Raw genomic sequence first — 14910 nt, 5'->3', positions numbered from 1 at the left:
TGTTCTTAGTTAGTGGAAGCAAGGAGTTGGTGCATTTATAATGGTGTGGAGCTCTCCTTTAATATCTTGTGAACTCATAAAATCTTTAATGCACCACTGTCACCTCCTTTTTCTGGCCTCAAGTGATCTCCTGTCCTCTCCTGACACTACTGGAATCAGTCTCATTTATAAGGCCTTGAATGTCCCTTTGTGTGAAGGTCCAACAGACCAGCTGGTGCTTTGCTAACAACAACTCATTTAAAAATTAACTGTGAAAATAGAATTTTGTAGCAGCTGCCATTCGTGAAATCAACACAGTTTAGGATATTGTTCATTGCATTCCAAGGTTTCATGAAGTTGCCAAATTTCCATTACAAAGACATACAATTGCAATGTAGCTGAGAGATCAAAATGTAAGATATTTAATCGGGGTGGAAAACACCAAGATTATCTCTAATTCACTATAGTTACATATTCCTTGGAATGAAATAACAAGAATCATCCATAATGAACACATTTTTAAAGATAATAAATAGTCCTTCGTGCTTTTGCAGAATGTTCAAAAGCATACCCTTACAAAGAATCTTTTGAGAATATAATGCAAATGGAGTAAGTTCAAAGGGTTCACTTAGTTGCTGTACCTTGATGGAAACCCTGAAGGTATAAATGTCTAAAAAAGAGCAATTAATCCTTTTCTCAGGAGTAGCAGCCAGTCTTCTGCTTAAACAAATGAGTGATTGATGAGCACTGTGGAAATTAAGCTTGTTGCTATATTAAAGTAGCAAATTCTCTCAATCCTGTCCTCACTCAATACAGTGCTCCTTTGAAGACACTCAGCAAAACGTCTGGTGTAGATACTTACTGTGAAACCAGGTTCACCCTTCTCACCCTTCTTTCCCTACGGATTTAGAAATTACAAGACATCATTTCCCATGCATTATATTTGTTCACAAAATCAAACGAGGCAATCTTGCACGATTTATTTGGAAATAAGTATCTTACTGGATTGCCATCAATGCCAGGGATTCCTTCATCACCTTTGTTTCCTTTACTCCCTCTTTCTCCTTGATATCCACGATCTCCCTATGAGAAGAACGTGTAAGTATTAAATACATTTCTACCAAAAATCAACAGTAATGGTTCGATTAACTCACAGCGTACAAATATAAAGTCTTCAAATCTGACTGAGGCCAAATTAAAAGTTGATCTCTTTCTATCACTCAGTGTTGCACATTTTCAAAATTTTCTATTTTATTTCACTTTTAACACATTTTGTTTCTTTATGACTTCTATAAACACAGTAACTGAATCTTGAAATAATCCTGAAAGGAATGTGTTTTCTCCAGATAGCAACACTTTTCTTGGCCCTCGAAAAAAGCCTTTGACCCAAAATAATGCACACGTATTTCACGAAGCATTCAGAGAAAATGGGCTGCGGAAGATGAAAAGATATTTCAACAAGCCTCTATAAGGAGATACAGCAATGCATTTTTGAGAATGTGGTCATGACTGGTTTGTTCCCTGCTTTGTCTTTAATGTGAAGTTCGAGATACTTTTCAAGTATATCCAGTGGTCAAGTGCTAAGGTTGTGAAAGGTCAAAGCCATCACTGAGGCACACCAAGTTCAGAGAAACGTTGATCCCTGTGGGTAAAAATGTAACATGAAATGTATGGCAATATAGAGTGGGCATTGTGAGTTGGGTTTGGAAATGAAATAATTTGCAATGGAAGCGCACCAACTATAACTGGGCTGACAGAAATGACCAGACCAAGAAGACTGTAATATGTGTAGAAGTCAGACTTTGAGTGGAATGGTATGCATTGATCAAGTTAATCATATAATTGATCCTGTAGTGCAATCATATCACTAGAAGAATGATGGTAGCATTGATTAACAAAATTACTAGAAAATGATCTCATTAAAATGGATGTAAAATTAGGATTAAAAGTTAATACAGTGCTTCTAATCCTATCACAGAGAAATAAAATGTTGTGTTACCACAATTATTCCTGCAATCGTGATAACATTACATTTAACATAAAACGGACAGAGCCCTCAATCTTTTAATATATCCTTAATAGAAATTACAGCTTTTTAATTCCCTTCATATGAAAAATATTTTAACATTGAAATATTCTTTGTCTATACTCTTTCTTCTTAATGAGGCATCAGCTACCATTAGAGTATAGAACACTACGGCACAGAAGTAGGCTCTTCGGCCCATCTAGCCTGTGCCAAACCAATAAATTGGCCAGTCCCATTGAATTGCACCTGGACCATAGTTCGCCATAGACCTCCCATTCATGTACCTATCCAAATTTCTCCTGAGCATTGTGACCAACCTCGCATCCACCAATCATGCTGGCAACTCGTTCCAAACTCTCACTGCGCTCTGAGTGAAGAAGTTCCCCTTCATGTTCCCCTTAACCATTTCACCTTTTACCCTTAACCCATGGCCTCCAGTTGTAGTCTCACCCAAACTCAATGCAAAAAGCCTCCTTGCATTTATCCTATCTATAACCATCGTAATTTTGTATACCTCTATCCTCTTTTGAATAAAGTACTAAACTATTCAACTGTTCCTGATAACTCAGGTCCTCATGTCCCAGCAACATCCTTGTAAATTTTCTCTGTACTCTTTCAATCTTATTGCCAAGTTTCCTGCAGGCAGGTGATTAAAACTGCACACAAAGCTCTAAATTAGGCCCCACCAACGTCTTATACAATTCCAACATAACATCCTAACGCCTGTACTCTATATATTGATTTATGGAGGGCAATGTGCCAGAAGCTTTCTTTACAACCCTATCTACCTGTGACACCACTTTCAAGGAACTATGGACCTATATTTCCAGATCTCTCTGTTCTACCACAGTTCTCAGTGCCTAATACCACTCACTGCGTAAGTCCTACCCTGGTATGTCCTCCCGAAGTGCAACACCTCACATTTATCTGCATCAATTTCCATCTGCCATTTTTCAGGCCATTTTGCCAGCTGGTCTAGATCCCACTGCAAGCTTTCATACTTTTCCTTGCTGTCCTCTACATCTCCAATCTTGTCATCATCAACTATATTTAAATCAACGATAAGAATGATAACGTAGTAAACACAACCTCCCAAATCTACAAGATAGGTGGAGGAGCAGGCAGTGTGGAGAAAACAGAGAGCCTGCTGAGAGACTTAGATCATTTAGGGGAATGGGCAAAGAAGTGGCAAATGAAATACAATATTGGAAATTGTATGGTCATGCACTTTGGTGAAAGAAATAAACAGGCAGCCTATTATTTAGATGGGGAGAGAATTCAACATGCAGAAATGCAAATGGACTTGAGAGTCCTTGTGCAAGATACCCTAAAGGTTAACCTCCAGATTAAGTCGATGATGAAGAAGGCGAATGCAATGTTGGCATTCATTTCTAGAAGTATAGAATATAAGAGCAGGAATATGATGTTGAGGCTCTATAAGGCACTTGTGAGACCACATATGGAGTATTTTGTGCAGTTTTGGGCTCCTTATTTTAGAAAGGATATACTGACATTGGAGAGGGTTCAGAGAAGATTCACAAGAATGATTCCAGGAATGAAAGGGTTACCATATGAGGAATATCTGGCAGCTCTTGAGCTGTACTCCCTGGAGTTTGGGAGAATGAGGGGGGATCTCATAGAAGCACTTCAAATGTTAAAAGGCCTCAACAGATTAGATATGGCGAAGTTATTTCCCATGGTAGGGAATTCTAGGACAAGAGGGCACGACTTCGGGATTGAAGGACGTCAATTTAGAACTGAGATGCGGAGAAATTACCTTAGTCAGAGACTGGTAAATCTGTGGAATTTGTTGCCACGAGCAGTTGTGAAGGCCAAGTCATTGGGTGTATTTAAGGCAGAGACAGTTATGTTCTTGATTAGCCGGGGCATCAAAGGGTATGGGGAGAAGAAAGGGGAGTGGGGATGACTGTAAGGATTGAATCAGCCCATGATTGAATGGTGGAGCAGAATCGATTAGCCAAATGGCCTACTTCTGCTCCTATATCTTATGATCTTATGGAATCCTTTTGAATGTTGAAAGGCCTGGACAGAGTAGATGTGGAAAGGATGTTTCCCATGGTGGGGGAGTCTAGGACAAAAGGGCACAGCCTCATGATAGACCGGTATCCATTTAAAACAGAGATGCAGAGAAATTTCTTTAGCCAGAGTATGGTGAATTTGAGGAATTTGTTACCACAGGCAGCAGTGGAAGCCAGATTGTTGGGTGTACTTAAGGCAGAGCTTGATAGATTTGTGATTGGACATGGCATCAAAAGTTATGGGAAGAAGGTCGAGGAGCGGGGCTGAGGAGAGGGAAGAAAGGATCAGGCATGATTGAATGGCGGAGCAGACTCGATGGGTCAATTGGCCTAATACTATGCCTATGTCATATGGTCTTACGGTCAATAGATGACGCCAACAGATTCGCAGGAGAGCTGTTGCCTCACCTGGAAGGACTGTTTGGGGCCCTGAATGAAGGTGACCGAGCAAGTGCAGCACTTGGGCTGCTTGCAGGGATAAATGCCAGGAGGGAGATTAGTGGGGAGAGGTGAATGGACAACCTTCCTAACTGGTTTAAGAGACTGTACCTCTATGAATTAAAATAGATCTTGAAGTTTCAAATAAATGAGTAAGCATTCTTAAGAATAATACTGAAAGTGGCAGAAGTTTTTATTTACCTTTTGTCCTGGTATACCTTCACCTACTGGCCCTCTAGGACCCATCAAACCAGGAGATCCTGGCGCTCCCTGCAGAGGCAAAATTTACTCATTACATGCTGCATATTGATATGATGCTGAGATGCTGATACCAGACAGCTTTATGTTCTTGAATATAACAGGGCTTTGACTTACACATCCACAGCAGCAGGAAATACCCTACCTTCCACCCCTCTATTACTGCTATGAAGGATAACCAGCTAGTTGCAGGTTGTTAGCTGGTGCTTACTACAGACTGTGGCTATGCTTCAATTATTCAGTGGTGTGCAGGAACCTTTAGATGTTGAAGTACTTTGAGTTGACTTCAAGCTTCCTGAGAGAACCCTTGGTCCCAAAGATTAGCAAGCATTCCACTTAGAGGTGGTTTTACGGTGGGGAAAGGGGAAGAAGATAGGAGCACCCTGTCAGATGGAAGCTATGCAAAGTTATGGTGAGCTGCACCTCATAAAGCCTGTATTTCAGGAAGAAATAGCCCACAGACCTTGTCCATTGTCCAGCTATTACTCCAAACTCGGGGCAGGATGGGAACAGCTCTGTATCAAGCTCTTTCCAGCTGCATGAAAATTATTTTCAATATCTTCTGGATTACTGGCCATTGATGTGTAAGGAAAATCAGCAATGCACTTTATTTTAAGAGAGCTATTTAAATTTGACCTCTCTTGCCAGAGGGCATTAGGTTAAACAAAATGTTCAAGAACAAAACTGCAGGTGCTCGAAATCTAAAACAGGAACAGAAAATGCTTAGCAGAACAAGCACCACAGGTAGGGAGAGAAACAGAGAAACACAAGTGCATTGAATCAAGCACTCATCATCCAAACTGGAAAATGGGAAACCATTTGTTGAGAGGGGCTGGGTACTGAGAATAAAGGGGATGCCTTCAGGGTAACAGAAAACCGACAGCAAATGTTGGACTGTGGGGTTTTAGGAAGAGACAGAGGAACCTGGGAGGAGTGACACAAGGAGTACTGAGCGTTTCAAAAAAAGTTACACTCCTGATCAATAGAACTCCATTCCTCCCTGCACCAGCAGATGCACCATATAATAGATGAACTACCTCAGTACTTTTTCAGAACCAGAATCAGAATTAGGTTTAATATCACTAGCACATGTTGTGAAATCTGTTAACTAAGTGGCAGCAGTACAAAGCAATACAAAATAATATAGAAAGAAAAAAAAGTAAATAAGTAAATCAATTACAGTAAGTGTGTATGAATGTGTGTGTATGTATGTTTATTTATTTATTTATTTAAAATAGTGCAAAAATAGAAATAATAAAAGTGTGGTAGTGTCCAAGGGTTCAATGTCCATTTAGGAATCAGATGGCAGAGGTGAAGAAGCTGATCCTGAATCATTGAGTGGGAACCTTCAGGTTTCCGTACCTCCTACCTGATGGTAACAATGAGAAGACAGCATGTCCTTGGGTGATGGGGGTCCTTAATAATGGACACCTCTTTTCTGAGGCACTGCTCCTTGAAGATCTCTTTTTGCACTAATTATTTAATTGTATATATAGTAATTTATTATTATGTATGGCAATGTAGTACTGCTGCAAAACAACACATTTCACAACATATGCCAGTGATATTAAACCTGATTCGGATTCTAATAATCCTTCTTGTGCATTGCTGGTCCATCTGTGCTTTCATCCCAGTGTTCGCCTGCAATGCCAGTCCAGCAGCTGGCAGATGGCTGTGGAATGTAGACAAGATCAAATGTCCCTGGCTTCGAAGGCCCAGATTCAGGCAGCTGATAAATTAGGACTTGATGCTGCTTAAGTGCTCTGTTTCATTACCTTTGGTCCTTGTATGCTATTTCCTTGGGGCCCCTTTGGGCCAGGAAAACCCATCCTTCCAATCGAGCCCTAATAATGTATAAATAGACAACAGAGTCAATTAAAGTAACATATTTCCTTGGCCTAGGTGATATTTTCAGGTCAACTCTGATGCAATATATCGTAACCCCTTGACTTATGAGTTTTTTATGTTGTTCTTGTATCGGAATAGATAAGGGAGTGTGTTTACTTTCATACAGCATTTTCTTTCCAAATCAGTAACAAATACATTCAATGTATAAGAACAGTGAACTCTTATAATGGTTCAGAAAATCATTCCAGAAATTATCAGTGGCCTGCCACATTCCCAGGACAGATAAGACACTGTGTAAACTTCTTCCGATCGTGCTTGTTCATTGGCCTTCGCAGTTTCCCTTTTTTTGTTTAAAGGGTACCTGTTGAAAACACTTAAGCATAACCAAAATGCTCAGAAAATTACTTCAACAAAAGAGTACATGGCTCTGTATTGTTTTTCCCACATAACTTTTCAGTTACAATCTGGTGGAAGGTGATAATATTTTAATTTCATTTTTTTGCAGTTTTAAACAAAAACCTTTCATCCACACTGAAAACTCTATTCCAGAGGTTCTATTTCAGCTACTTTATCACCAAGCTCATGGCCCGCTGAATAATCTTAACAATTTTGCAGAAATTGTACTAGTTTTCAAGTGACAACCCTATTTAAGTTCAGCTTGATCAAAATCAAACAACTCAATTTGATTGGGTGTTTCCTCTCAGATCCCACAGTCATTGGAATTTGACCCTGAAGTGATTGAAAATATGATTTACTCCAGGTTAAATCTATTTCTGATCATACATTCTTACATTGATATGTTAACAACTGGCTGATAATTTCCAATATGCACCCTCTAAATATTAGTTTAGGAAAATGAGTAACAAAGACACAACCATTTAGATATGCAAGGGTTACATTTTGGTTGTCAAAACTAACCTTTTCACCAGGATATCCTTTTCCTGGAATTCCAACTGGGCCTGGTGGTCCTGGAGGGCCATTTTCACCCTGAAAACGATATTTCAAGTTCAAGTTCCAAGTTTAATTTTATTAGCATTCAATCATACTCACGTATACAGCTAAACAAAACATCGTTCTTCTGGGGCAACAATGCAAAACACAGTACGTATAGTCACACACAACACAGGTAGTTACCGTCCAGCACATACAGTCACAAGATAATATTAGCACAAGACTCTAAGTGATGTAGCCTGAAGATTGACATGTTGCCGAAAAGTGCAAGGTCCATATTTATGTAAGACTCTATGATGTTACTGGCACTATCATAATAAAAGAAGCAGTCATATAAATCCTTGAATAGAAGATGAAAAGTGACTAATGCAGGATGAGAATGTGTCTATGAGTTGGGGTATGGAGTCGGGAGGGCATTCAGACAGGGTGTATATTTTTGCTGGGTGGCAGCCGGCTGTTAAGAAGTATAACGACTGGGGGAGGAAGCTGTTACCCAGCCTGACAGTTCTGGTTCTTGAGCTGTGATACCTTCTGCCTGACAGCAGGAGGTCAAAGTGACTGTGGGAATGACAGGAGGGGTCTTTGGCAACACTGGAGGCACTACGTAAACAGGGCTTCAGAATCAGGTCTAATATCACCAGCATACGTCGTGAAATTTGTTAAATTTGCAGCAGCAGTATAATGTAATACATAATAGAAAAATTGAATTACAGTAAGTACATATATGCAACTGTTAAATTAAGTAAGTAGTGCAAAAATAGAAATGAAAGGAAGAAGTGAGGTGGTGTTCGTGGGTTGAATGTCCATTCAGAAACCGGATGGCGGGGGGAAGAAGCTGTTCCTGAATCATCAAGTGTGTGCCTTCAGTCTTCTGAACCTCAGTCCCGATAGTGGCAATGTGTAGAGGTCATGTCCTGGGTGTTGGGGTTCCCTAATACTTCACTCAGCGATTTTGATTTTGACCATTGCTCAAGTGTTCAAGTGTGGCGTTTTTTTGGACAACAAATGGTATCAATGATTTGCTGTTACTACTTATCCCTCCTCCCATTACCATCCTATTGTGGACAATAAATTGTCAACTGTTTATTTCTGAAACTGAAAAGCACAAAAGCAGGTTTACCTTTGGTCCGGGAAAACCTTTGCCATCATTTCCTGGATCACCATGTGGACCTGGCAGTCCTGGTACACCCTAAAATAAAATGTGTAAATACTTTTGTATTCGTAGAAACGCTAGACGAATTTAGGCAAATGGATTATTACATGACTATTGTATTTGATGGTTGTGGAAATCAAGAATATTAATATATTGCCTAATTCATAATTTATGTGTGAAATTATGGAAAACACATGTTTATTTATGTAAATGACAAACATTTCAACATTACAGGCAGATAGGTGAAAAGAGGTCAATAGGCATTTTAAAATAGCCTGTCTACTATGGTGTAATTGTATACTACAGAATTGTAGAAACAGAAAACCATACCCAATTCATAGTACAATACAAGCTATTTCATAGTATGTTCATAATGCACTCTATTTTCAAAATTTGTTCAATGGAATTGATTTTCAGAAGTGGAGTTCAACATACTGCTGCTACTATGAATTGTCAGTTATGTTTTGAAGTGTTGTGTAGTTAAATTTAAAACAAACAAGTAAATTGCAATTTATCTGAAAGACTATCATGATTTGTTTACTAAAAGTACTGGGATGATTTTCCTATCTTACTGGGTAAACTTTTAAAATTATTTATGCAGGTTGAAGCTTCCATGGACTAACCTTCGTGCAGATAGTTCACTTCTCTGGAAGAGCATTCAGCTTCTGATCAACATCTTTGCCAAACCTAAACATACTCTTCCCTTACAACTTGTACTATTCTGATTGCCATGATAGAAAAATGGAGGAGAAGCAGATCATATTTTTGTGACAATGCCTCTCAAACAAGGCAGGGGCATATCATGGCATCCATGAAAAACGTTGTACCGACTTAGACATATATCGGCATGCCAGGTCAGATATTTGGACCTCTCTCTATACTACCAATTTAAGAGAACCTCCACCACAGGTAAAAAAGTTTATTTACGTTGTTAAGGACATCTAGGAATGCTGCCACATCCCAAAGGAAGATTAATTGGAAAATCCTGTGTTGAGAATCAATTAAAATCAATTGCTTTGTCACCAATTTTGCAATTTTTATTTTAAGTAGTGATTTTCATATATTAGCTCACTGAGCTTTACAGAGGCCATTTTAAAGACTATCAGAAAATTTCACTGAGTTTGTACGAGCATGTATTTTGAACTCATGGCTAATAACATTAACATATTCTATTCATCAGCTTTGACAGTGTTGCTTCTTTCAGTTTTGATACTCATTTCTGAACCATCCCAGTTCTGAAAAATAGCCCAGTTAATGGCATTTTGGCACCAACTCAATGGCTGCAAACATAGACTTCATGACTTGCAAAATAAAAATCTGAAAGCAATGTATTCATCTGATTTCACTCTAGGGACTCATCACTAGGTAGGTCCTACAAGTTCTGTGTTTATGATAACTCTGCAAAAGTTAAAGAAAACATTTCATTAAAGCTACCACAATACTTGCCTGAGGGCCAGGATAACCATCTCCTTTGGCTCCAGCTGGTCCAGGTAATCCAGGATCTCCATGACGTCCCTAAAACAGAGACAGTAAAGAGTTGAAATTTACTCCAATCTTAATATATGCCAGACATCATTTTAAAAGTAAAATTAATTCAAATATCAAGGATATGCAATCTTCAGACCTATTCGTTTTTGTGACAACATCCATTACCTTGGGTCCCGTTAAGCCAACCCCTGGGTCCCCAATAGGACCTTGTGGCCCTGGTGGCCCTCGATCCCCCTGCAACAAAAGCAAGTTAGGTGTACAGTCATTTTCAAAGAAAATAGTTTAGATATCAATATGTATGATTCTCTGGTTATCTTGGTGAGCAGATATAACGCATAGGGTTAAAATCCTCAAATTACAAAACACCTAACTGGAGGTATGGAAACCATTTTGATGAGTGTTGCATCCATACAATAAACCGTTGGATTCTCGTAACTCACATATTGCTCTGTATTTTCAAATTATATCTGCCTTTCAAATTAAATCTAATTACATTTGTTTTTTGAAACAGATTTGTTCCAGCACTGGCAGTCATCTTCTTGCTGAGCTTCTGTTGCACAATTTGATCAAAGCAGTAGGAAAAATTCAATGTGCTATAACCAACTGGTAAGTTATCTGTCTAGTCAGCTGCTGTATAAACCCTGTCCTTGCCTTCAGAAACCTTTAAAGAACAAAATGAAAATCGAGTGAATGAATCAAGAAATACACAAAGCTTTATTTTCTTTTGCCAAAATATTGCTATGGCACAAATAAATAATTATGAATTTATGCTAAGGCCCAGAGCATAACCCATCTTCATATGGTTACTTTCATACTGTCAGTATATCCAACACCAAATGCATTAGTTTGATAGTACCAGTAAGTTGTGAAGTTGAGCATTGCTCAGGTATCTGCACACACATACTAATTTGATATCCAAGTATACTATTATGATTCCTAGTACAAAAAAAATACTGCTCTGAGACAACACGTCTGCCTTCTTGGCTGAAACATTTTGAAGACCAGAGTAATGACCATTCTCTCAACCAACAGATCATAAAATTAATTATCTGGTCTTTCATTCTATTATTAAATGTAGATCCTTGTTATGTACACCTTGTTAGCTACATTTGTTTACATGTCAATAGTAAATATATAAGTTTGCTTATATATTAATAGTAACTTTCCAAAGTAACTTTTATGAGCATATGAAAGGTGGCTACATAAATTAGAATTCTTACTCCTTGACTAGTTCTCAGTTTTTACAACATCAGTATTGACTATGCCAACAAATGAGCAGAATTCAAACATTGTCCATATTTTAATTCTGAGTTGAGTGATCCTTTTCAATGAATGCCATGGAATATAGGGGCATACATAGCTCAACTCATTACATTTTCTTTAAGAATGTGACACCTGTATAAAAGTAAGATGGATTCATAGATTTGCTAAAGGAAGAAGTGAGAAATCATCTCAAATCCAGTTATATCAATTGTTGCGAGTCTGTGGCAAACAAGTCTACAAATTTCCTTGCTGATCTGAGATGTCAAATAGTTAAATTTAGTAGGACTGTTTTGTAATTATAGGTATATCTCTGATAATATTATTAGCTGTGCAATTATATTGGTAACAAACTAATAATTTCTTTCCATTTCTGGAACAAATAAAATTCAGATACCAATTCTATGTTTCACTAGCCCAGAGCAATGCCTGGTTTTGTTCACCCTTTATCCCTTCTAAATAGGAAGACAGTCTCTGGATAAAATGTTAAGCAAAAGTCAAAAATGAACTCCTTCAACACAACATGTAGTAATTTTATTGATTTGTTTTGTCCAGTCTATCCTTAATTTGATTTGGAGACATAAGAGACTGCAGATGCTGAAATCTGGAACAACACACAATTTGATCTGACCCCGTTGGCAATACTCTCACAGCTAAGTCACAAGTCTGGGTTTAAGCTCTTTCAAGCCTTTGGTCTCAGTAGTCTGGAGTACCACTTCTGGCACAATCATTTTACATTTTTTAGTCAGAAAAACAGCAGCACTGACAATTTCACATTGAAGCATCAATTAGAAGAAACACGGGTCTGGATGTGATTGTAATCTATCATAGCTCATTAGTTCCAGGAAGTTCAGTCTTGTAGATAAATATAAAATGCAGTTGAAATATATATATATTTATGTCAGAATTTTGTGAAAAGGGATATTTTGATATTTCCACTGCCTGAATCTGTGTTTTAAGCACTTTGCTTTTGTGTATTTTTCTGCTTTTGCATTAATCAGTCCAGTTTTGAGGAAAAATGTCTGATTACGTAACTTTTCTAAATGCACAAAGGAGCCCAGAATACTCTTGGCACATTCAATGTCACAGACACCCGGAGTATAATTGCAAGCCCCAGCAATGCACATTCAGAATGGAGTAGTTTCTCCAAGCGTTTCCCTTATAAGGAACTCTCTGCTTCAGTCTTGGTGAGCCAATTGTCCAATACAAAAAATGTCAGTTTCCTGACACAATTTTCTGTTTGGCCTTTTTTCAGAAATGTTGCTTATAGCTTGATTGCTGGTGTAGACTCAAGGGGGCATTTCAAATAAAAATTTAAAAATCTCTCCACTAAAGCTGCCTTGATCTACATGCTCCCCCTGCAACTAAGGGAAATTCTAGTGTGCCTTCAGATCCAGGTGGAACATGATAACAATTCATTTTTACCTCAGCACTCATTCCCTACAATCCAACATCACCCCCCTCTTCACATCAATCATAAGTAACAACCGCGTCGCCTTAGCATACTCATAACCATAAACTTTAAAATGTGTGTAAGGAAGAGGAAGATCCCAATTAAGGCAAGTGTTGGACCTGGATATATCATGTGGCTCAGTACGAGAACAGCATTAGATTTACTCCAGATGTGTAAGGCTCAGTCCTAGGACAGCAATGGCCACAAAATTGTCTAAATTTTGTCCAAGAGCAATGTAACATATAAGCTAATAAAAAGATAATTACTGACAAAGAGTACTTGGGCTAAGAGATCTAATTCTCTGCAACCTTTGCTATATCTTTTATCTCATTTCACGTTCTATTTTTCTGCATTGCCCATTTACTCCCTTTGCTGTCCTGGCTGCATTAACAAATTCCTAGCTACTGTGGACCTACTTTATGATCCAATATTTCTACTACTTTACCATTATGGCGATGACTTAGCAGAACTTTACGAGGTGCGAGGAGCTTTCTGAAAGTCAAGAGATCACATAACTAGTTACAGTAAAACTCTGCTATCCAATCATTTGGAAATCCTAAGGGTTTCACATTTGCCCTATCAGGGTCCCAGTTTCTATGCCCTCTTTCCATTCGCTGGAGTCTTGGTTCCTATACTCTCTTTGCCTTCGCTGAAGCCTTGGTTCTAGAACTCATTTGGAACTGACTACTTCACTGTAAAATGTATTATTCTATTCTATAACACTTTAGAAACTTGAACTAAGAATGGGGTTGGAGTATTAGTAGATTATTATTCCACAGTCCAGAAAAATCTGCTAGTCTAGCATCACCAAAGAACGCTGGGTTAATGGCACTTTACTGTACATAATGAAAACTCTGCTTGTCCCGTTCAGGACTCCTCTCTCAACTACTTTCTGTATATTGACAACTGCATTGGACAAAAATGAAAGATTTAACTACGTTTGCTGCCAATTTCTGTCCTGCTCTACCTGGCTCATGCCCAATCTGCCTGCATATTTATGATTCATCTCTGATTCTTCCCTTTCCTTTTTGGATCTCTCAAGGGAGAGACTTGCAACAAACATCTATTATAAACCTAAAGATTCATACAGATATCGACTATACTTCCTCCCACCTTCCCTCCTGTAGGGACTCCACTCCATCCTCCTAGTTCCTCTATATCTATAATATTTGCTCTAAGGTTGAGACTTCCCACGCAAGCACTTCTGACCCATCTTCCTTTTACCTGTACTAGTGGCTTTCCCTTTCTTGAAGACAGATTCCTTGTCTCACTTATTTCTCAACTCCCCTCCCTCCACCCAGGAAGAAAGTGGTTGCCCTCGTACGCACTTTTCATCCCATCATTCTTCACATTTTCTGCCATCTTCATCAAGATTCCACCATCGGACACATCTTCTGTTCCCCTTCCCTTTTAGCATTTTGTGGAGACTGCTCCCAAAGTTGCTCCGTGGTCCATTCACCGACCATTCTCCATCCTGCAGCATCTTCCCATACAAACACAGCAAACACTGCACCTGTCCATTCACCTGTCCCTTCCCGCCCTCCAGGTACTCAGGAGAGGAAGTGATTCACTTGTATTTCTGCCATTCCAGTGCATTTCACAATCTGGTCTCCCTAATCTTAGAGAAATCAAATACAAAAGGGCGACTTATGTTCAGCCTGCCAGAACAAACTTGAGCAACCTATTGCCCACCTCTTTAATCATCCACCCTCTTCTGTGCTATTATACTAAAGTCCAACATAAGCTTGAGGCTAAACACCTCATCTTCAGGGCATGTTGTGACCTGCATATCAAGTTCTTCTAACAGTGAATAACTCACTTCCTCTAGAAATGGAAATATTTGTTTTAAGATATTCATCAGTGACAATAGGCCTGACATTTACCTCTCTGTTGTTATATAAAGATGAGCTATCTACAACACATCACACATTTCTTTGTTGTTCTCTAACATTCCCCATAACATCTCATGCCCTGCCCTGACCTTATCACATATATTCCCTTTCTCTTGCTCATCCCT

At 38.7% G+C, this 14910-nt stretch overlaps 1 protein-coding gene across 1 annotated transcript in view; it reads right to left on the bottom strand.

Moving 5' to 3' along the window:
- The window catches only part of LOC134343748 (collagen alpha-1(XXVIII) chain-like), an 83610-nt gene that overhangs the window by 29743 nt on the left and 38957 nt on the right, over nucleotides 1-14910 (bottom strand). Inside the window, exons 6-13 of the mRNA XM_063042490.1 lie at nucleotides 10346-10414; nucleotides 10139-10207; nucleotides 8660-8728; nucleotides 7507-7575; nucleotides 6516-6584; nucleotides 4684-4752; nucleotides 982-1062; nucleotides 842-877 (exon numbers count right to left, since the gene is read on the bottom strand). Of these exons, the coding sequence (XP_062898560.1) occupies nucleotides 842-877; nucleotides 982-1062; nucleotides 4684-4752; nucleotides 6516-6584; nucleotides 7507-7575; nucleotides 8660-8728; nucleotides 10139-10207; nucleotides 10346-10414 (531 nt within the window). The remainder of the gene's footprint in view (nucleotides 1-841; nucleotides 878-981; nucleotides 1063-4683; nucleotides 4753-6515; nucleotides 6585-7506; nucleotides 7576-8659; nucleotides 8729-10138; nucleotides 10208-10345; nucleotides 10415-14910) is intronic.

Source organism: Mobula hypostoma, chromosome 3 (assembly GCF_963921235.1).
Source record: "Mobula hypostoma chromosome 3, sMobHyp1.1, whole genome shotgun sequence".
Lineage (NCBI taxonomy): Eukaryota > Metazoa > Chordata > Chondrichthyes > Myliobatiformes > Myliobatidae > Mobula > Mobula hypostoma.
Note: the sequence above shows the minus strand (reverse complement) of the source record. Positions and strands in the feature narration are given on the sequence as shown.